General features: G+C 35.4%; 1 protein-coding gene across 29 annotated transcripts in view; it reads left to right on the forward strand.

Annotated features, from left to right (window-relative positions):
• The window catches only part of DLG1 (discs large MAGUK scaffold protein 1), a 275,368-nt gene that overhangs the window by 172,466 nt on the left and 77,995 nt on the right, over positions 1-24,907 (forward strand). For all 29 annotated transcript variants that reach the window (XM_058730919.1, XM_058730920.1, XM_058730917.1 and 26 more), the window contains 6 exons: positions 298-422; positions 2,840-3,009; positions 3,979-4,115; positions 9,918-10,062; positions 12,599-12,719; positions 19,857-20,013. In XM_058730919.1, coding sequence (XP_058586902.1) covers positions 298-422; positions 2,840-3,009; positions 3,979-4,115; positions 9,918-10,062; positions 12,599-12,719; positions 19,857-20,013 — 855 coding nt within the window. The remainder of the gene's footprint in view (positions 1-297; positions 423-2,839; positions 3,010-3,978; positions 4,116-9,917; positions 10,063-12,598; positions 12,720-19,856; positions 20,014-24,907) is intronic.

Below are 24,907 nucleotides of genomic sequence, written 5' to 3' on the forward strand. Positions count from 1 at the left end.
GCTGTCAGCACAGAGCCCGACACGGGGCTCAAACCCATGAACCGTGAGATCATGACCTGAGCTGAAGTTGGATGTTTAACCGACTGAGCCACGTAGGTGCCCCTACCTTTGAATTCTTCGTAGAGACAAAGGAGTTTTACTTATATTTCTTAATTTAGAATCTTCATATTCCCTGCCTATATACTTTTATGTGTGTTCCTTGTGTCAGTACAGTTTCTAGGTCCTATAATGACAGGAACCTACCAATAAAGGTAATTCTTATTCAGGCTCAAATTTTTTTTTTTCTTTTATCCCCAGGGAAATTCAGGGCTTGGTTTCAGCATTGCAGGAGGTACGGACAACCCACACATTGGAGATGACTCAAGTATTTTCATTACCAAAATTATTGCAGGGGGAGCAGCTGCCCAAGATGGAAGATTACGGTATGTTTTGAATTTTATGTTGTGATGCTGAACATACTTTGTATATTTTTCTTAAGGCAAATTGAACAAGGCATCAATACAAATAAACACTATCATAATAACCAATATAAGGTAGATGCTCAAATTACAAATGAATGAGATAATTGTGCTCTAACCATTGTTTCCCTCTTTTCATTCAGGAATTTAGTTTCTCTGATATTATAACACTTTGAATAATAAATTTGATGGTTTTAAATGTGAACAAATTCATAGAAATCGTATTTTTATTTTTTATTACTCTTTTAATGTTTGTTTATTTTTGAGAGGGAGGGAGACAGAGTGTAAGTGGGGGAGGGCAGAGAAAGAGGGAGACAGAATCTGAAGCAGGCTCCAGCCTCCGAGCTGTCAGCACATTGCCCAACGCAGGGCTCGAACCCACACACCGTGAGATCATGACCTCAGCTGAAGTTAGACACTTAACCAACTGAGCCATCGAGGCACCCCATTCCCTTCGTATTTTTAAATACATTCACAAACTGTTTTCCATTATTTTCTGGTGGGAAATATGTATATAAACTTAGGATACAAGTGATGATATATACCTGAGTTTGTATCCCATACCACAAAAAGTAAAAATTATGCAAGTTTTAAGTATCTTAATATGTTTTCTTAATTGAATGAATGAAAGTAATATTGGGTAATATAGGGTGCTTGTTTGAATTTGTTTAAATTTAGTGTTCCATTGTAGAAGATATCTTTAGCATATTTTGTTATTTCCTTAGGCCATAGATTATGGCACTTTTTGTATTCCCTTGTTTGTTGGTTTTTATTTATATGGTGACAGTCTGAAGCTTTAGGACTAAGGATTTTATATGATCTGTTAAAAACATCTGTTTTTGGGGGTGCTTTGGTGACTCAGTTGAGTGTGTGACTTTTGATTTAGGCTCAAGTCATAATCCAGGGTTGTGAGATGGAGCCCCAGGCTCGATACATGGAGCTTGCTTAAAATTCGTTCCTGTGTGTGTATGTGCACATACGTACTCTCTTTCTGTCTCTTTCTTTCTCTCAAGAAAAAAAACAAAAAAAAACCAAAAAAATTCATTTAAGGCTGTTGGCACCTTATGCACCTCGTTTCTTAACTTCTCACTGGATACAACAGGTGATGTATTAATGAAATTAGTTAGATATAAAATTAATAATTTGACCATTCATGTAAACATAAACATTTATTTCCCAATTCTGTTATTGGCCTTTTGTTTGTGTTTTTATGAAAGTTAATATGTCTCATTTGTTTCACTAAAGAACATCCCTTTAATACTAACTCTAACCTGTCGCTGTCTTTGCATACAAAATTTCTTTACTCTGAAGAAAGCTAATTACATAGAAGATTATCAGGATCAATTTTAGTATTTCAGTTGTATTTTGTTCTCCTTCTCTGCCCAATTTCAGATGATTCTTTTCCCCTAATGGAATGCTATACAATTTAAACTGAGACCAGAGCTGGGGGGAAAAGTTAGAATTAGGAACAAATCAAACTTTAAAGAAATATATTACTGTGTCAAATTAAAATAAATTATTTATATGAGAAACCTTTTAATTAAATGGTATAGTCTTTAGCTTCACAATAAATTTCAAGAAATAACTTTTTTTTAAATGCAGTGTCTAGGTTGACAAAGCAATCAAAAATTATTTTTTGATAAATCAGTGAATAGATCTCAGTTTTGCCACCACTGTCTTTTTGTTTTTTTTTTTTTTTTATATATATATTTTTTTAATTTATTTTTTAATATATGAAATTTACTGTCAAATTGGTTTCCATACAACACCCAGTGCTCATCCCAAAAGGTGCCCTCCTCAATACCCATCACCCACCCTGCCCTCCCTCCCACCCCCCATCAACCCTCAACCACCACTGTCTTTTTGATCTTAAAGTATTCAGTCTGAACCTCAGTTTTCTTTTGAGTCACAGCTGTCTCAGTCATTTTCTAGGTGACCTTGGAAAAATTATTTAAACTCTTTGTGCCTCAGTTTCTCCGTCTGTGAAGTGGAGATACAAATATGTATCTACCTTACAGGTTGTAGTAAGGGTTAAAACACTACAAGTACCTGGCACCGGCTTAGTTCTAAATAAATATTTGCTGTTTTTCTAAAGTATCTTAATTTTTACACTTAATAAGCATACAAGAACCACACAGATTGCAGCTGTCATTATAATATTTTTGTGTGATAATCTCTTATTTGCACTGTTTCTTTTGTTGGCCCTTGGAAGGTATTTATGTGAGTGTTTGATACAGTGGAATCTAACATGCAGTTTATTCGTATATTTTTTTCTCTAGTAAATAATTCTCTTTACCTTAAAAATTAAAATAACAAAAATTATTGAAGTTAAAATTTGATATTTTAATATTATTTATTTAATATTTTGGGTTTCTTCTCAGGGTCAATGACTGTATATTGCGAGTGAATGAAGTAGATGTTCGTGACGTGACACATAGCAAAGCAGTTGAAGCATTGAAAGAAGCAGGGTCTATTGTACGCTTGTACGTGAAACGACGGAAACCAGTATCAGAAAAAATAATGGAAATAAAGCTCATTAAAGGTCCTAAAGGTATGAAATAACCAAACGTAGATTATTAAGAAATCTCTGAGATAAATGTAACTAAGAAGTTATTTGTGACACCCATTCTAAGATTAACAGAACTGGTAATCTACAGAATGTGTGTGAATTTGTAGAATTTCTGTATTATTTCTGCTGATTTTTGTCTTAAGTAGAATTCTACTTAAACACTTGGAAGTCCTGTATAGTGTTGGTATTAACTTGTAATCTTCAATCTACAAAGTATATTAAATGCAGATACAGGCTAAATTAAAAGAAGAAACTATATATCATTAGCAGTTTTATCTGCAATGAGGACGGTTATATGTGATTTCTGAGTTTTGAAAACATTGATGGGATTGAGGAAAAATGAAATAGATTCTAATTTGTAGCTTTGTGGGAGAAGTGGTATTCCAAAAAATGAAAAAAGGAATAGAAAGCTACAAATTTGTCTGGTATTAAAGCTATGGATGGGATTTATGAATTACAGAAATCCTTTATCTAAAATTAATTCATAGAATATTGGAAAAAGAACAAAATTATCCACATTTCTGAAGCTTATTCGTTCTGCCCACCACAATTTTATTATTTTTCTCAATTGTTTTAATCTCGTGAAGGTATTAAAAATGTTAGAAGCACAATCATCATGGGAACAAAAGGAAATAATTTTGTAGTGCCTTTTTGAACTAACAAACAAATGCATTTACAAAAAGATTTTAAGAAGTAACAGGAGTTGGTGGACTAAAAACCTTATTTATAACTATAGGAACACCTATATATATAATTGTCCTCTGACTACAAAGCAAATACGTAGGATTTTAAAAGTACACCAATAGATTCTTTTGTGTTTAAAAAAAAAAAAAAGAAAGAAAGAAAAATTAGTGTGATGAGATTATCCTCATCTAGTTTTCAGCCATTTCTTTCTGGACTTAAATTCACATTAAATGATGAAATTTCAAAACTAGTATTTTTTTCAAACAGGTCTTGGGTTCAGCATTGCTGGAGGTGTCGGAAATCAACATATTCCTGGGGATAATAGCATCTATGTAACCAAAATCATTGAAGGAGGTGCAGCACATAAAGATGGTAAACTTCAGATTGGAGATAAACTTTTAGCAGTGAGTATAAGAAATCTGTTATTTTAAAAATAATTTTGATGTCAATAAGATAAAAACAGAGGGAGACGCCCCATAAGAGACTCTTAAATACAGAGAACAAACTGAGGTTGCTTGTGGGGTATTGGGTGGGAGGGATAGGCTAAATGTGTGATGGGCATTAATTAAGGAGGACACTTGCTGGGATGAGCACTGGGTATCATATGTTAAGTGATGAATCACTAAACTCTGTGTCTGAAATCATTATTACATTATATGTTAACTAGCTTGGATTTAAATTTTTAAAAATAATAATCATTTTGATGTCTTTTTTTGGGAGGGGGTGGGGGCAGATCAGAATTTCTACTTGCCAAAATGTTTAAACAAATTTTTGCTCTCATTTTTTCACTCATATTTAAATGAGTGAATACTGATCTTGCTTTAATCAAAACCTGAAAAATGATTCTTGGTATTATCCTTATTTACCATTTCATTTTTCTCTACCAGCTTCCTTCTCTTTTTCTTTTATTATTATTTTTTCTCATTTCCTTCTCTTTTTTTTTTGTTAAAGGGTTAGGGACTTGAATGCACAGAATTTCTTAAACACAGTGTCATCCCTCATGTGTGACTTTCCTTTTTCCCTTTTATTTTAACTTATTTTACTTATAGTATAATGAAAACTGCTAAAGTCATTACCCAGCCCAAAACTACAATACCAACAATTTGTGTGTCTCATTCCTTTGCTTTTTAAAAATTGTTTAATCATATACATATGCCTAAATATTTTAATACTAATTTGTTCTGAAAAAAAATTTTAAGGCTATTGTGCTGTATGTAGTCTTTTAATACTTTTTTTACTCACTATTGGTTTACTGAGACTTATCCATATTATTGCCTGGAGATAAAATTTGTTAATTTCACCTCTATATAATACTCTTTTCTGGGACTATGCTGCAGTTTATTTCTCTGATCTTCTTCAATAAATGTCCCATGTTCCCTAGAAAAACAAAACCTGAAGAAAAGCTGCGTGCTTAGGTTTTTGGGAGAGGCGTAATCAAAGCTAGAGTGGATCAAAATGAAAGGTGAGGCAGGGAATGAGGGAAAGTCAATACAAGACACTATGTTTCTGAGCTGTCCATAAATTCGTAAGAAAATGTAGCTAATTGCTTATCATGCAGGACAGTCTTTCAGGCAGGTGTTGTGGGACTATTAAACCTTAGATCCAGCCATCCAGGGAAAAGAAAGGATTTATCTCCTGTCTCTTGTTAGGTACAGTCTACCCCATGGGTGGTAACTATCCCAAATTTCTGGACTGTTACTCACCTCCTGTGGGCAAGTGCTTGGGAAGCCAGCTCCCATACTCTCCATAGCGTAGTACTTCCTCTGAACCCAGAAGGGGTGGAAAAAACTAGAGCCTCAGTGATCTAGACAGATCACACACAGGCTTTTGACATGTTACAGCTCTCTATGAACACATCAGCCATGCCCATACCCAAGTCCAAGTGCAGCCCTTACTCTAAAAGAGATTGAAAGAGCTGGTAATGGCAGGAGATGAGGTGAGAATAGCAGTAACCAAGACTCTCCAGTAAGCACATGGCCAAGGCCTAGTGGGCAGGTAGGCTCAGGCGAATCTGAAAAAGACACATAAACTAGGTCTGGTATAGTGGTGAGTTAGGTTATTTCCTTTTTTTTTTTTTTTTTTTTTTTTTGTATTATGGATAATTCTAGGGAAAGCTGCTGTGTGTTCTGGTGAACATGTACATATAAGAGTTTTCACTTAACTGTTTACCTAAGCATGGAATTTAATGGTCATGGGATATCATCTTAGTAACACTATAGCAAAAACATATTGTTTTCCAAAGTGGTTATAAAAATATACACTTCTGGGACACCTAGCTGGCTCAGTTGGTAGAGTATGCACCTCTTGATCGTGGGGTTGTAAGTTCAAGCCCCATGTTGGGTATAGAGATTACTTAAATAAATGAATCTTTTTGAAAAAATTTAACATTCCTAAGCAATATATAAATGATTCTTTTGCTGTATATGCTGTTCTGTACTGCTTATTGCTGCAGCAAAGAGATAGACTGATTGGGGCGCCTGGGTGGCGCAGTCGGTTAAGCGTCCGACTTCAGCCAGGTCACGATCTCGCGGTCCGTGAGTTCGAGCCCCGCGTCAGGCTCTGGGCTGATGGCTCGGAGCCTGGAGCCTGCTTCCGATTCTGTGTCTCCCTCTCTCTCTGCCCCTCCCCCGTTCATGCTCTGTCTCTCTCTGTCCCAAAAATAAATAAAAAACGTTGAAAAAAAAAATTTTTTTTAAAAAAATAAAAAAAAAAAGAGATAGACTGATTGTTTTCAAGTTTATTTTTTGTTGTTTTTTTTGTTGTTGTTTTTGAAGTTTATAATGGGGAAGAGGAAAGAGCTCACTTTGAACTACTCTTCTGCACACACACACACCAGTTCAAAACAGCCTGCTTTCTCCACTGAGTTTCTCATTTACGCTTTTTAATTTCTTAAGTATTGTGTTTTCCTTTATGGTTTTTCCAGAATCAGTTTTGGTGATTGAGAAGGCAGCAGTTTATGTGGACTTAGCATTTAGTCAGGTTTTGGTTGTCATAATTCCACTAAATTATCAAATTCTTAGTTCTCATTTTAATTGACATTAGACACACCTTCCTCCTTCTTCAGACACTTTTTCCATTGTGCTTAACAGTTACCCTCTTTCATAGTAGTCCTCTTATCTCACTGGTCACTCCTTCTCATTCTCCCTTTTGGTGCATCTTCTCCCTAAACATCGAAGTGTCCTTGTACATTTTTTCTTCCTATTGATAGGTGGTCAAATAACTTACTGAGTCTCATTGCACATGGTAGGGATAAGTATTGTTTTCTGAGCTTCAGTTTTCTTTTTACACACATGCACTTAAATTTTGTGCTTGGCTGAAATAAAAAAAAATTTTTTAACAGTGGTTCTTGGCTAAACAGTTCAAAAGCTCTAAGAGATGTCATCTAGTCTCTTTGTATGTCTCAAGAGTCATCTCAAATTTAATGTATCTAAGAATGAACTTCTGAGTTTCATCCTATACACCACCCTCCACCCCTAAATCCTGTTCTTGCACATTCTTCACATCTCTTGAAATAAGAACTTTATCCTTCTATTTGCCCAGGTCTAAAACTTCAGGATCATTCTCCTTTCATACTCCGTCTTGAATCCCTTAGCAAATCTTGTCAGCTCTTTTATCAGTTATCTAATGTTGCTTAGGAAACACAAAAATTAGTGGTTAAAATAACAACAATAATTATTTATTAGCTTACACTTCTATAATTTGAGAAGGGTTTAGCCAGGACAATCTGTCTCTGTTCCACATAATGTCTCCTGTCAACTAGGGCCAGGAATTCACTTCCAAGTTCACTCACATATGGCAGACAAGTTGGTGTTGGCTGTCATCTGGGAGCTCATCTGGGACTATTAGCCAGTGGCCTCTCCACATGGCTAAATTGGGCTTCTCACAGGATAGGGATCAGGTTCCAAGACGGATGTACCAAAAAGACAAACTCCGTTGTATGGCATTCATCAATCCTCTCTTGGCATCTCAACTATTAATGTCTCATTGACTAAAGCTAGTTACATGGCCAAGCAAGGTTCACTGTAGGAAGGGATTTTACAAGGCTGTGAATACCAAGATATGTGGCTCATTGCAGGCCACCAAAAGAACAGTATACCATAGCTGTATATTTCAAAATGCAGGCAATCTTTCTTCACTGTACATGGTAGTGTGGGACTATAAAGATGACCATATGGCTGAAACCCTGCAAAGCCATATTAATAACCTGTGGCAAAAGTTAATGATATGTGATCTTTAAAAATTTTTCTTAAAACATTAAGAACTGTCCTATCAATTATATAGGTACAAATTAGGGAAATGAAAAATATATGAAAATGAGTATTTGTTTAGTACATTATAATTTTAAAACATTGGAAACAGTGTTTTTCTTTGCAAAAAAAAAACAAAAACAAAAACAAAAAAAACCCACAAAATTACCAAAAAGAAGAGCAGTCTAAACCTAAAGCTAGCAGAAGGAAGGAAAAAACAAAGATCAGAGCCGGAGTTAATGAAATAGGGAATAGGAAAACCAGAGAGAAGATAAACAAAACCAAAACTCAGTTGTTTGGAAAGGTGAACAAAATTGACAAACCTTAGACTGATCAAGAAAAAAAAGAAGACTCAAATTTCCAAGAGTAGGAATAAAAGAGGGGACTTGAGGAAATACTTTTATTTATAAATATTTGTATGCCAACATATTAAATACCTTAGATGAAATGGACAAATGTATAGAAAGACACAATTACCACTTTTAGTCAGACTGTACTGAAGAGTCTAACCAGGGAAATAAAAAGACATTCAGATTGGGAAGGAGAAAGTAAAACTATATTTGTAGATTACCTATGTAGAAAATCCTGGGGCACCTGCATGGCTCAGTTGGTTAAGGGTCCAACTTAGGCTCGGGTCATGATCTCACGATTTGTGAGTTTGAGCGCCACATGGGCTGTCTGCCCCTCCACCACTCATGCGTACTCTGTGTCTCTCAAAAATAAATAAACATTAAAAAAAATTGTAAGGAACCTACTGATAGAACTAATAAGTTTAGCAAGGTTGCAGGATATACCTCACTACTTAAAAATCAATTCCGTTTCCTAAAAATCAGTTGTCTTGGAATGCCTGGGTGGCTCAGTTCGTTAAGCGTCTGACTTTGGCTCAAGTCATGATCTCTCAGTTTATGGGTTCAAGCCCCCTGTCGGGCTCTGTGCTGACAGCTCAGAGCCTGGACCCAGCTTCAGATTCTGTCTGTCTGTCTGTCTGTCTGTCTCTGCCCTTCCTCCACTTGCATGCTATCTCTCTCTCAAAAGTAAACAAACATTAAAAAAAATTAAATCAGTTCTGTTTCTATAACAGAAGATAGATGAATGCTTAATAAATAAATGAAAAAAATCAACTTGACTATTAAACAGTGGAAGTGAAAATTTAAATAATGATGTAAAAATTGATGTTTTTATTTAGTTTTGAGAGAGAGAGAGAGAGAGAGAGAGAGACAGAATCCAAAGCAGGCTCCAGGCTCCAGGCTCCGAGCTGTCAGTGCAGAGCCCGAGGCAGGGCTCAAACTCAAGTACCATGAGATCATGACCTGAGCTGAAGTCAGACACTCAACCAGCTGAGCCACCCAGGCACGCCAAAACATGCTTTTTTATGAATTGATACTGTTTAATGTTGGCAAAGGCCTGAGTAGATGGGCATGACATTTTCATATTCTGTGGTAGTGCTATAAATTTACTAAATCCATTTATTTAGAACAGTTTAAAATATCTGTTAATACTGGGATGGCTTAATAAATTATGATACAACCAACCATGGTATAATGTGCAGCATTTTTTTTAAATGAGGCAATTCTGTGTGTCCTAACATGGAAAGATCTCTAAGATACCTTATATTAAAAATCCAGTTTCAGAATAAAAACTTTAATATAGTCTCATTTTCTTTAAAAAAAAAAAAAATCTAAAATATACCCCCATATGTTCACAAATACCTAACAGTAAAAAGTAGATTAGGTTCGGGGATTGGGAGGAATAGGGGCTGGAATTAAGATTGGCTATTCCATTAACATACATAAACAATTTCCTGATATGATAGACAAAAATATATAGGTTTTCTTTTCACAGACCTTTATATTCCTTAAATCACTCTTGCTTTGTATTTTGGTATAATTGTTTATAACCAAAATGCAGAAAGCAAGTGAAAATGTCCTAAAACAAATATCTTTTGGGATTTTCTTTTAGGTGAATAGTGTGTGTTTAGAAGAAGTTACTCATGAAGAAGCAGTAACTGCCTTAAAGAACACATCTGATTTTGTCTATTTGAAAGTGGCAAAACCCACAAGTATGTATATGAATGATGGCTATGCACCACCTGATATCACCAACTGTAAGTCTGCTTAAATCTATCTTATTTCCCTATGTTTAAATATTTTAAAGGAACTATATTAAGCATTTAACCTAACAGTCTGTAAAAAATCAATTTTAGGGGTGCCTGGGTGGCTCAGTTGCTTAAGCGTCTGACGCTTGATTTCCGCTCAGGTCGTGATCTCACAGTTCATGAGATTAAGCCTAGTGTTGGGCTCTGCACTCTGAGCATAGAGCCCACTTGAGAGTCATTCTCTCTCTCTCTCTCTCTCTCTCTCTCTCTCTCTCTCTCTGCCCTTCCCTCGCTTATAGATGCATTCTCTCTCTCTCAAAATAAAAATAAACATTTTAAAAAATCATTTTTAAATCAGAATCTTGATAGTAAGAAGGGAGGCAGCCTTTTTCAAAGTTATATGTAAATAATAGTCAACAAAGGTATTGCACATTCTTTTTTTCTAATAGTTGTGGGATATAGCAGAGAAACATACTTTAACAAGCAGTTCTTTTAACAACCAGGGTAATTCTGATGCTTCTGGTGGACTAACGCATGGACTACACTTTGAGAAATACTAATTTTAAATATTTCTAAACTTGGGCTATTCAGGGCACCTGGGTCGCTCAGTCAGTTAAGTGTCTGACTCTTGATTTTGGCTCAGGTCGTGAGCTCATGGTTTATGAGATCAAGCCCTGTGACAGGCTGTGCACTGACATCGAGGAGATTGCTTAGGATTCTCTCTCTCCCTCTCTCTTTGCCCCTCCCTGCTTGTACTGTCTCTCTTTCTTTATCTCTCAAAATAAATAAATTTTAAAACTTGGGCTTTTCTATATTCTCAATTATATGAGCACAGATACTCTTTTTGTACAAGTTCCTCATATATTACCTAACTATATTTGTATATAGTACAGTTATGTTGCCTAGAAATGAATTGTTATGATAGTACTAATAAAATTTTAAGTTTCCTGTTTGATTTTCAGTTTTTTTAATGTAAAAGCTAAGGTAAGACTTAAATAATGTGTTTGTGTTTCTTGAAAAATGACAGTTTTATTTCTTTGGTGCATTAGTTGATATCCAAAGCACTCATGTAGTAAAGATCTTAAATGTACTCTCTGCAGTCTGCTTTTCCAAATTTTCCTCATTTAAATTGTAGAATTTTAGAGATATTTGTGGTTTTATAAGTGGCAATGTCTTCAGTTTTAGAACTCTCAAAGGCCATTACTGTCACTAATCATTATAAATTTAATGTAAATTATACTTTGAAATGAATGTACTGTCTTCCAATGATACATCTTCATTATCTGCCCATTGATTTATTAATTACTCAGGTATAACTGAACTTCTTGAAAAAATTTTTTTCAATGTTTATTTTTGAGAGACAGAGGCAGAGGGCAAGTAGGGGAGGGATAGAGAGAAAGGAAGACACAGAATCCAAAGCAGGCTCCAGGCTCTGAGCTGTCAGCACAGAGCCCAAAATGGGGCTAGAACTCACGAACCGTGAGATCATGACCTGAGCCAAAGTCAGACGCTTAACCAACTGAGCCATCCAGGATCCCCAAATATAACTGAACTTTTTAAAATAGTATTCAGTCTCTTTCATGGACAGGAATGATGTCTGTTGTTGTTGTTGTTTTCAATACTTCATTTGTGTCAGAACAGAACTTTTTTACTTATTGAAAATTCTTACAGTTCCTATCACACACAAACTTTATATAAAGGCTTTATGTATTTTTATTTGTAATTAGAGATGCAAATTCACTAATAAGGTATTTTATGCACCAATGTAAGTATCAGTCTTATTTATTTATTATGCTGCCTTATCTGTTCAAGATAGCAATGCACATTTGTAACAGTTGCTCTACAAACTGAGAATTGGTGTTCTGATTACAGCCAAATATACGAATAGTCAGGCTGCTTCTTACAAATACATTACACTGGAAAAAAAAATGTTACTTTAAACTGAATTATCCCTTTTTATGTATGCTAATGTGACCGAAAACTGGGAGACCTAGTCCTAAAGAGTAATAACTAAATAATGATTGCTTGATTTTCCTGTAGATAGAGGTAGAATCTATTTTTTACATCTATTGAATTAATAGAACATTGTGAAAAAGCTGAAGTTTGCTCTTGCTAGTTCAGCTCTTTGCTAAGACTCTATTTCCATTCCCCTCATTCAGTAGGTGATTGCAATTATGAATTTTATTATATACTTCCAGTCCATGTTCATACTATATATGCTGTTCATAAATGATTGTCTTTTAAATGACCTTTCCTGGATTTCACTGTGCAAATCCGTTAATGTAAAACTCCTTTTTAGTTCTATTTTCTCAAGAGAAAACCAGATGGAATAAGTTTGCTTACTGATCTGAATATCTAAACTAGTTTTTATCTGGAAACTTGAGCTTGTCTAATTTTTTTACCTGATAAATAAGTCTTTTCTACCAACTTACATAAATAAGTGGATATGAATTACATATTAACTAAGCTTGAAATTGATAATTCACAAATAAGTGCTGAATGGTTTGTTTCACTTGAAGTGTTTTTTACTGTCTTCATTTTTAAGCTTCTTCTCAACCTGTTGATAACCATGTTAGCCCATCTTCCTACTTGGGCCACACACCAGCATCACCAGCCAGGTACTCACCTGTTTCAAAAGCAGTGCTTGGAGATGATGAAATTACAAGGTAAGGAAGTGAACATTCATCTTTCTTAAATAAAGTTGACTGTTAGATGGAATTACAATCAACCAAATAAGACAGCCACAATTTTCAGGACTAAAAAATTTTGTCAATAGATAATGAACTTAAACCTTAATTTTTGTCATTGGAGGGCTCATGAAGAGGCTGAAATATAAAAATATTTTATATTCCAAATAAGTTACTGCCCTTTTAAAATAAATACTTTTTTTTCAGGAATGGTAAGTTGTGCTTAGAAATTAGCATAGGTAAAACTAAGTTAGGAATATATTTATATTTAAAACTAACTTTTCACATATTCCTATCTAGTTTACATCATAAAATTTCATTATGGCAGTTATGTGAATCATGTTTAGAATTCAAGTGATATTTTCTTTGCTTGGTATATATCCTTGATATCCTTACTCTTAAAATTTACTTTGATCTAGGGGCGCCTGGGTGGCGCAGTCGGTTAAGCATCCGACTTCAGCCAGGTCACGATCTCGCGGTCTGTGAGTTCGAGCCCCGCGTCAGGCTCTGGGCTGATGGCTCAGAGCCTGGAGCCTGTTTCCACTTCTGTGTCTCCCTCTCTCTCTGCCCCTCCCCCGTTCATGCTCTGTCTCTCTCTGTCCCAAAAATAAATAAAAAACGTTGAAAAAAAAAAAATGTCATGCTGACATTTAAAAAAAAAAAAAAAAAAATTTACTTTGATCTAATTTTAACTGCTTTTTATTCCCAAAGAACTCTTAACTAGGTGAGAAATAATAAGCAAAAAGTATTTTAGATCTTTTTCATATTGTGCAATATAGTATTAAGACATCATGTCAGACATAATTGCTTTATAATTTGCACAAGTATTTCACTTAAGATTAAATATCTGTAAATTAATGTCTTTTTATGTTTTTATTAATTGCATTGTTGTTGGCATTAGTATTTTTGAGCTTTCATACTTGTAATTATTCCTGTCAGACTCCTGGCTCTAGGCAATGATCTCTTTAGGGTCCCATAGGAAGGAATTTTCATCTGTGTCCTCTTTTTCAATAGTTAGCAGTACTGAAAAGTTAATTAATAATAAGTACACAGTAATTGTGTTTGGAGTGAAAATTAGCAAAAAGGACAGTGTTTGTGGTTATTTCTGTTTTTTGTTTTTTTAATTTTTTTTAAATTATTTTTTGAATGTTTCTTTATTTTTGAGAGAGAGAGCGTGAGATGGGAGGGGCAGAGAGAGAAGGAGACACAGAATACAAAGCAGGCTCCACGATGGGGCTTGAACTAAGAATCGCAAGACCATGACCTGAGTTGAAGTCCAAAGGTTAACTGACTGAGTCACCCAGGCACCCCTGTGGTTATTTCTTTGTGATAAGAATTTTCAAGGCTGTAAGTCTTTAGGCTGTGCTCCTATATTGATCTGTCGTGCCTTTTTATAGAAGTAAAGAGGAAAGGGTTAGTATCCAAAATCTATAAAGAACTTATCAAACACAACACCCAAAAAACAAATAATCCAGTGAAGAAATGGGCAAAAGACATGAATAGACACTTCTCCAAAGAAGACATCCAGATGGCCAACCGACACATGAAAAAATGCTCAGCATCACTCATCATCAGGGAAATACAAATCAAAACCACGATGAGATACCACCTTACACCTGTCAGAATGGCTAACATTAACAACTCAGGCAACAACAGATGTTGGTAAGGATGCAGAGAAAGAGGATCTCTTTTGCATTGTTGGAGGGAATGCAAGCTGGTGCAGCCATTCTGGAAAACAGTATGGAGGTTCCTCAAAAAACTAAAAATAGAACAACTCTATGAGCCAGCAATTGCACTACTAGGCATTTATCCACGGGATACAGGTGTGCTGTTTCGAAGGGACACATGCACCTCCATGTTTACAGCAGCACTATCAACGATAGCCAAAGTGTGGAAAGAGCCCAAATGTCCATTGATGGATGAATGGATAAAGAAGATGTGGTGTGTGTGTGTGTGTGTGTGTGTGTGTGTGTGTGTGTGTGTGTGTATATGTATATATATACACACACATACATACACATACATACATACAATGGAGTATTACTCAGCAATCAAAAAGAATCAAATCTGGCCATTTACAACCAATGTGGATGGAACTGGAGGGTATTATGCTAAGTGAAATTGGAGAAAGAAAAATCATATGACTTCACTCATTTAAGGACCTTAAGAGACAAAACAGATGAACATAAGGGAAGGCAAACAAAATAATATAAACACAGGGAGGGGGACAAAACAGAAGAGACTCATAAATATGGAGAACAAACTGAGGGTTACTGGAAGGGTTGTGGGAGGGGTGATGGGCTAAATGGGCAAGGGGCACTAAGGAATCTACTCCTGAAATCATTGTGGCACTATATGCTAACTAATTTGGATGAAATTAAAAAAAAAAAAAAATTCCAAACCACAAAATCAGAACTGAATTCATGAGGGTTAGGTATGGAGGTTAAAAGACTCTTCCTATGCATACTTGCATTTACATTATCTATAACAAAGCAACAGACTCTCGAGAATCTTAATATTGAGGAGGATAAGTATCTTGAAAGATTATAAATGAAAATTATTTGGATTTGTTTTATTTTAATAAACAAAATATATAGGGTTTAATAAAAAGTAAAGAGGAAAATAGTTAATGGCTTGTCTAATCTTTAATCTCTGCATATTTGTCTTTTTTTCTGCATATTTTTCAAACTAAAAAATATATTAGCATCTCGATTGCTGTTCCCCATCGTTTTTCATTATATATCTTTTGTCTAGAATATTGTATTGGACTTTGTAGTATTACACAACAGGTCTACCTGTTTTCTTTACTTTTCTTTGAAAATCTGGTGGTTGATGACTGCAGTAACTAAAGTGTGTGTTTTATCACTCTTGATAATTACACTATTTTGTCCAAATAATGAGGTACAACAATCTTTGCACTCACATTAGAAGTTCTCCCCAATTTGACCCTAAGTAATCTTTCAGAGGTTATCTCACATTGCCAATTTAAAAAAGGAAAAGAAAAGAAATCCCAACATACAGAAAATTGATGATTCTAAAGTTCTTTTTTTAATAGGTTCATTGAGATATGATCCACATATCATACATGTCACCCATTTAAAATGTACAACTCAAGGCAAGGGAATTAAAAGCAAAAGTGAATTACTGGGACCTTATGAAGATAAAAAGCTTCTGCACAGCAAAGGAAACAACCAACAAAACTAAAAGGCAACCAACGGAATGGGAAAAGATATTTGCAAATGACACATCGGACAAAGGGCTAGTATCCAAAATCTATAAAGAGCTCATCAAACTCCACACCCGAAAAACAAATAACCCAGTGAAGAAATGGGCAGAAAACATGAATAGACACTTCTCTAAAGAAGACATCCGGATGGCCAACAGGCACATGAAAAGATGTTCAACGTCGCTCCTCATCAGGGAAATACAAATCAAAACCACACTCAGATACCACCTCACGCCAGTCAGAGTGGCCAAAATGAAGAAATCAGGAGACTATAGATGCTGGAGAGGATGTGGAGAGACGGGAACCCTCTTGCACTGTTGGTGGGAATGCAAATTGGTGCAGCCGCTCTGGAAAGCAGTGTGGAGGTTCCTCAGAAAATTAAAAATAGACCTACCCTATGACCCAGCAGTAGCACTGCTAGGAATTTATCCAAGGGATACAGGAGTACTGATGCATAGGGGCACTTGTACCCCAATGTTTATAGCAGCACTCTCAACAATAGCCAAATTATGGAAAGAGCCTAAATGTCCATCAACTGATGAATGGATAAAGAAATTGTGGTTTATATACACAATGGAATACTACGTGGCAATGAGAAAAAATGAAATATGGCCTTTTGTAGCAACGTGGATGGAACTGGAGAGTGTGATGCTAAGTGAAATAAGCCATACAGAGAAAGACAGATACCATATGGTTTCACTCTTATGTGGATCCTGAGAAACGTAACAGAAACCCATGGGGGAGGGGAAGGGAAAAAAAAAAAAAAAGAGGTTAGAGTGGGAGAGAGCCAAAGCATAAGAGACTGTTAAAAACTGAGAACAAACTGAGGGTTGATGGGGGGTGGGAGGGAGGGCAGGGTGGGTGATGGGTATTGAGGAGGGCACCTTTTGGGATGAGCACTGGGTGTTGTATGGAAACCAATTTGACAGTAAATTTCATATATTAAAAAATAAATAAATAAATAAATAAATAAATAAATAAATAAAAAATAAAATAAAATAAAATGTACAACTCAGCAATGTTTAGTATATTACATTATTAATTTTTTTATGTGTGATTCAGTAGCATTAATTGCATTCACAGAGTTATGCAGTCATTGTCACTATTTCCAGAACCTTTTTATCACCTCAGATAAACTCTAACCATTAAGCAGTAATTCCATTTCCTTGTCCTCCCAGTCCATGGTAACCTATTGTCTAGTCTACTTTCTGTGTGCCATAAAATTTGCTTATTCTAGATTGTTTGTATAAGTGTAATCTTACAATTCTTTTGTGTCTGACTTCTTTCATTTAGCTGATGTTTTTAAGATTCATCCATGTTGTAGCATATATCAGAACTTAATTCCTTATGGCCGAATAATATCCCATTATTTGTATATACCACATTTATTTATCCATTCATCTCTTGATGGACACTTGGGTGGTTCCCACCTTTTGGGTATTAAGAATAATGCTGTGACAAACATTGGCATGCAAGTATCTGCTCGCATCCTTACTTTCACTTCCTTTAGATATATACTGAGGAGTGGAATTGCTAAGTAATATGGTAAATGTATGTTTGTTTCTGTTTATGAGGAACCATTTGCTTTCTGTAGCAGCCACACCATTTTACATTCCCACCATCAATTTATGAGGGTTCCAGTTTCTCTACATCCTCACCAATACTTGTTTTTTCTGTTCTATTTCATAGCCATTGTAGTAAGTGGGACATATCTCGTGATTTTCATGCATTTCTCTAATAACTAATGATGCTGAACATCTTACAATATTTGAAAAATCTGAATTTATTTTCCTCTGAAATACTGTTGGATTTTAGCAGGGTATTTTTAATGTATTGTTTGCTAATGTAAAACTATAATTCATATATGGTTTGTTATTTTTTGTTATATATATATATTTTTTTTCAAGTTTTAATTTAAATTCCAGTTAACACACAGTGTAATATTAGTTTCAGGTGTAGAATTTAGTGATTCATCACTTACATACAACACCCAGTGCTCATCACAAGTGCCCTCTTTAATACCCATCAGTCATTTAACCCATCCCTCCACCCCCCACCCCATATATATGATTTAAAGCATAGCAGAAACCTTAAACTATGAGTCTGTCACCTAACAACGAAATAAAACATCACCAATATAGTGAAACCTATTTTGTGCCCTAATCCTCCCTTGCTTCTCCTACACTGCCTTACCAACTTAAATTCTTTTCCTGGATTTGGTTTTATTATTCCATTTTTTCTTTCACATATGTATATATTTGTTTAATATTTCCTAAACAATATATTGTTTGGTTTTACAATAATAATTTTGTTAACTCAAGTGAACTGGCAGAGCTGATTAATGATGAAATGAATGACTAGAAAATGCCTGTTTCAAGTTTTTAATGAATACTTAAGATTAATTCCACATTATATGGAAGGATCCCTAAAATTCATTCTTAAAGAATACTTACTTCTGTTAAGCCTTTTGTTACCAGTAGCTTTTTTGCAATGTTCTAGAAAAATCTGCTTACATTTTTAAAATACTTACCAAATGATACATTCTAATTCCAAATGATATTCTGCATTTCATCATGTCTAAAATAATCTCCTAGAATTTTCATGGTCTTACCAGAAGGTATAAATAGTATTCACACAACTATGTATATAACTGGCAGCAAATGTGAAACATTAGTAGTGGTAAGATGTATTCTGATTTCAAAGATTTTAAATGAAGGTGGAGGAAAAGGCTCATCTTAGAATGAATGAATAGTAGAGAAAGGTAGAGGGATATGACTTAAGAAGTAAAGGTATTTAATTATTTTATATAAAAAGTTTGGAGATGGACAGTTCTAGCATTTGTGTAGCAATCCTTAGGTGCATAGTATCTCTAGGGTTCTTCTGGTCTTACCTTCATGACTATAATATATCCAAACCAGTAATGTGATTTTATTGTTCATTTTTTGTGTGGGTGTTATTTTGGTAGGGAAGGAAACAAATGTGCTTTCTAAGGGGACAAAATGTGCTTTGTTTTTGTTAGGGTCTGTCTTTCATTGGGAAATGTCAATAAAATTTAGCTTTATTTATTTCTCAGAGGCCAGAATAGGGTCATAGCCTCAACTTAACAAAGAGGAATGGGATTGCTATGACTGGCTTAAGTTAGTCAGGATTCATTCTTTTAAGACTGTGAAAAGGGCCTGCCTTTTCTAAGACGAAGGCTTATCTGCCTTTTATAACATCTAGGAAGTAGGGGCAGTGACTGGTTCATAGGCAATAAAATGTGTGCAACGTCAACTTTTCTAAAGTGTATATTTCTTGAGTATATTTCTAAAGTGTTTATTTCTTGAGTAGGGCTTTTTAAGTCATTTATATTACCACATTGTTTTCTCTTTTTGTTTTAGTTTCATGTTTGTTTTTTAACAAAAATTATGGGTTTTTAACATGGGTTTTCAGCTTTTATATACAATTTGGATTTTTCCGGGGCACCTGGGTGGCTCAGTGGTTAAGCGTCTGACTTTGGCTCAGGTCATGATCTCGCAGCTTGTGGGTTTGAGCCCTATGTCGGGCTCTGTGCTGACAGCTCAGAGCCTGGAGCCTGCTTCAGATTCTGTGTCTCCCTCTCTCTCTGCCCCTCCCCTGTTCATACTCTGTCTCTCTCTGTCTCTCAAAAATAAATAAATGTAAAAAAAAAATTTTAATTAAAAAAAAACAATTTGGATTTTTCCTTTCACTTTCTAACCTTAATTTCTAGTCTTAGAATCTCTACCCCATTGTTTTGAAAACACTTTTAACTTTCATCTAGCTTTCTTTATAGTTTGATAATATAAGATTTATCAATAGGGAAATCTCACTGATAGAATGTCAAGTTCTATATAAAATTTCTAAGGTGTTCAATATTTTTCTATTTTTAGGGAACCTAGAAAAGTTGTTCTTCATCGTGGCTCGACAGGCCTTGGTTTCAACATTGTAGGAGGTGAAGATGGAGAAGGCATATTTATTTCCTTTATCTTGGCTGGAGGACCTGCTGATCTTAGTGGAGAGCTCAGAAAAGGAGATCGTATTATATCGGTAGGAGATGTTAATCAAAATAATATTTTTATTATTTTAACTATGACCTATTAATTATTAAAAGTTTTGTTTTTCATATCCTAAAGTTGTGGGAGATATTTCAGTTATTTTCTTACATTTTACAACTTAATTGTAAGATTGCAGGGATGTCAGAGAACATGTGTACAATAGATTTTCTTTCATTATTTGACTTACCTATAAGGGATCAGTCTGTATAAATATGCTTGAAGAAAGTATGTATTCTCTATTTATTGACTGCAATGTTATCTGTATGTTTATTAACTTTGTTGCTTATATTGTGCAGATCTTTATACTTTAATCTGTTGTCTACTTGATCTATTATTAAAAGAAGTGTTTTAAGCTGTCTGAATGTGATGGTGGGTTCAGCAATTAAGTTAGTTTGTCCTTGCAGTGATTTTTATTTTTATATCTCCGAAACCATGTTATTAGATGCATCTAAATTTAGAATCATTATTCCTTCCTGGTGGTTATTATTCAATTCATAATAATTTTTTTGTTATTATGTAATAATCCTCTTTATTTATAATAATAGTTTTTACCTGGGGTGCCTGGGTGCCTCAGTCAAACATTCATTCAACTTCGCTCAGGTCACGATCTCACAGTTCATGAGTTCAAGCCCCACATCAAGCTCTGTGCTGATAGCTCAGAGCCTGTAGCCTGCTTCAGATTCTGTGTCTCTCTCTGCCTCTCTGCAACTAGCATGTGTGTGCATGCTCTCTCTCTCCAAAATAAACATTAAAAGATTTGGGTCGCCTGGGTGGCTCAATCGATTAAGCCTCTGACTTCAGCTCAGGTCATGATCTCGCGGTTCGTGGGTTCAAGCCCTGTATTGGGCTCTGTGCTGACAGCTCAGAGCCTGGAGCCTGCTTCGGATTCTGTGCCTTCCTCTCTCTGCCCCTCCCCTGTGCGCGCGTGCTCGCTTGCTCTCTCTCTCTCAAAAATAGAGACTAAAAATTTTGTTTTTAAAAAAGATAATAGTGTTTAACCTAGAAGCTACATTGTCTGATATTAATGTGGCTCTTTTTTGCTTGATATTTGCCTCATCTTTTCTCCACTTTTTACTTTCAGTTTTTGTGTGTATATGTGGTTATTACCTATAGAATTTTAAGCTAAAACTCAAATTCAAATCTTCTCCCTAATGACACATTGACTTTGGGAACCTTAAACCTTTGTGCTGTTTCTAGTATTTGACTTCTGTTTTATTTATTTATTTATTTATTTATTTATTTTTTTTTTTTTTTAATATTTATTTTTGAGAGAGAGAGACAGAACATGAGCGGGGGAAAAGCAGGATCCAGGCTCTGAGCTGTCAACACAGAGCCCAACGCATGGCTCAAACTCACGAACCGTGAGATTATGACCTGAGCTGAAATCAGATGTTTAACCAACTAAGCCACCCAGGTGCCCCTGTTTTATTTTTATATACCCCAAACTTAGTCATTTTGATTTTTGTGTTTTAACAATCCATATGTTCTATAATTTTTGTTGCTGTTGTTCATCATCTCTTCTGTTTATCTTGCTTCTTCTGTATTTTTCAGTGGACCTCTAACAGCATTGGGATTGAATTTGTTGTGTAGGACTGTTTGGTTCATTGCAGAAAATTTAGCTTTTCTAGCCCCCATCCTTTACATGCTAATAAAATTTCCTGGTCATTTAAAAAAATTTTTTTTTAATGTTTTTATTTATTTTTGAGACAGAGAGAGACAGAGCATGAGCAGTGGAGAGGCAGAGAGAGAGGGAGACACAGAATCTGAAGCAGGCTCCAGGCTCTGAGCTGTCAGCACAGAGCCCAACGCGGGGCTCGAACCCACGAGCTACGAGATCATGACCTGAGCCGAAGTCAGATACTTAACTGACAGAGCCACCCAGGCACCCCTAAAGATTTTTTTTAATAACTTTTTTTTAATGATTATTTATTTTTGAGAGAGAGAGAGAGAGTACAAGCAGGGGAGGGACAGAGAGAGAGGAAGACACAGAATCTGAAGCAGGCTCCAGGCTCTGAGCTGTCAGCACAGAGTCTGACACGGGGCTCAAACTCACGGACTATGAGATCATGACCTGAGCTGAAGTCGGACGCTTAACTGACTGAGCCACCCAGGCGCTCTCCTGGTCATTTTTAAAAGCTAAAATATTTTTCAAATACCCAAATGTACCTTATTGGGAGTCTTTAGATTGTTCATTCAGCAATAATTTCTTAATGATAAATAATCATAGAGTTTGTCTGAAAATATCTTTACTTCATCCTCACTTGTGTATATAATTCAGTCTAATGTACTAGAGTGACAGCTGTTGTCTCTCAATACTTTGAAGATACTGTTGTATGCTATCAAGCTTCTTTTTTTGTATTTAACAAAAAAGATCTGCACTATGTCTTATTTATTTGTAAGTGATTTGGTTTTTCTTTTTTCACTTATTTAAAAAAAAAAATTTTTTTAACATGTATTTATTATTGAGAGACAGAGAGAGAGCATGAGCATGAGAGGGGCAGAGAAAGGAGGAAACACAGAATCTGAAGCAGGCTCCAGGCTCTGAGCTGTCAGCACAGAGCCCGATGCAGGGCTCAAACCCACAAGCCATGAAATCATGACCTAAGCCAAAGTCGGACACTTAACCGACTGAGCCGCCCAGGCGCCCCTCACTTATTGTTTTTTTTTTAAAGTCTCTTACTTTTTGGTGTACTACAGTTTAATTAAAATATGATTATGTCTAGCTTATTATTTTTTCTGTTTAAGATTTGTTGAGCTTCCTGGATCAGAGACGTTCTGTCTTTAATCAATTCTGGAATCTTAGCCAGTATTTTTTCAAATTTTGCCTTTCCTACATCATATAGATTCTCTCCTTCTTCAGTTCCTGTAAGAGGAGGATATCATCCTGTCCTGCATGTCTTTTAATCCCAGTGTCATATTTATTAACTCTGTCTTCTTGTACTTAATTTCAGTCAGATCTGTTTTCTAGTTCATAAATTTTCTTCATCTATGTCTAATCTGCTCTTTAAGCCAAAACTAATTTTTTAATGTTTATTTATTTTTGAGAGAGAGTGAGATACAAAGAGAGAGACAGAGCGTGAGTGGAGGAGAGGCAGAGAGATGGAGACACACAATCTGAAGTAGGCTCCAGGCTTTGAGCTGTCAGCACAGAGCCCAATGCGGGGCTCAAACCCACAAGCCATGAGATCATGACTGAGCTGAAGTTGGACACTTAACCAACTAAGCCACCCAGGCGCCCCAGCCAAAACAACAGGGAACCCAACATGGGGCTCGATCTTATGGCTGTGGGATCTTGACCTGAGCCAGAATCAAGAGTTGAACACTTAACCAACTGAGCCCTCCAGGTGCCCTAAAAATTAATTCTACATGGATTATAAATCTAAATGTACAGCCCAAACCATAATCCTCCTAGAGAAAACGTATAGGAGGATATCTTTGCAACGGTACATAAAATACTAACCATAAAAAATGTGCATTAAGAGCCAAATTGGCAAGCCACAGAGAAGGAAAAACCATTCTTAGTACATATATCTGATAAAGAACTTGTATCCAGAATACATAAACATCTCTCACAAATTAACAATAGAAAGATGAGTAACCCAGTTTTAAAAATGAGCAAAAGAGTTAAACATATATTTCACAAGATATGTGAATGGCCTATAAACACATGAAAAGGTACTTAACGTTAGGCATCAGGCCAGTGCAACAACAAAAAAAACCCAAAACCCACAATGAATAAAGGCATTTGGAAGAATCTGGGTGGGAGTGATGTCAATTTTCTGTATCTGATTGTGACAGTATCTACTCAACATAGGCAGTTGTCAAAACTCTTTTAACTGTAAACTAAAAAGATTATTGAATATAAATTATGCCTAACTAAAATGAGATAGGGGTTATCCTTGAACAACATGGGGGTTAAACTGCACACGTCCACTTATATATAGATTTTTTTGATAAATACAGTATAGTATGGTAAATGTATTTTCCTTGTGATTTTCTTAATAACATTTTCTATAGTTTATTATAAAAATACAGTATATAATACGTATAGCATACAAATGGTAAGGCTTCTAGTCAACAATAGGCTATTAAGATTTTGGAGAGTCAAGAGTTATGTGTGGATTTTTAACTTTAGGAGTGGGAGTTGTAACATATCCCATATCCCACCCAGTTGAATGGCTAAAGATGAAAAAAAAAAAAGGACAAACATTGGTGAGGATATGGAGGACTGATAGCTCTCATTACTGGTGGGCATATTATACAACCACTACAAGATCACCCAGATTTTACCCAAGAAATCATGTCTACAGAAACACTTAAACAGAAATGTTTATAACGGCCTTATTGATAATCATTCAGATCTGGAAATGACTCAAGTGTCCATCAATAGCAAAATAGCTAAATAAATTGGAGTGCATTTAAACAAAGTAACAAACTGACACCCACAACAACATACATAACACTAAAAAACATCACATTGAGTAAAATAAAACATACCACAAAAACACAGACAGTATGAATCCAGTTAAATGATAATCATGAGCAAACAATAATTTCTACTGATAGAAGTCAGAAAGTAGTTGTGATTGTACTGATTTTGAAGTGGCACAATGGAAATTTCTGAGTTGAATGATGGAAAGGGAGGGTATATATCTTGTTTGGAATTGTTTCATGGGTGTATACAGTTGTTGAAAATTCTTCCAACTGAAGTGTTCTAATTTGTGTATTTTATTGCTTTTACTTTTTTTTTTTTTTACTTTTTTTTTTTTTAACGTTTATTTATTTTTGGGACAGAGAGAGACAGAGCATGAACGGGGGAGGGGCAGAGAGAGAGAGAGACACAGAATTGGAAGCAGGCTCCAGGCTCTGAGCCATCAGCCTAGAGC

The sequence above is a fragment of the Neofelis nebulosa genome, chromosome 5, assembly GCF_028018385.1.
Source record: "Neofelis nebulosa isolate mNeoNeb1 chromosome 5, mNeoNeb1.pri, whole genome shotgun sequence".
Taxonomy (NCBI): Eukaryota; Metazoa; Chordata; class Mammalia; order Carnivora; family Felidae; genus Neofelis; species Neofelis nebulosa.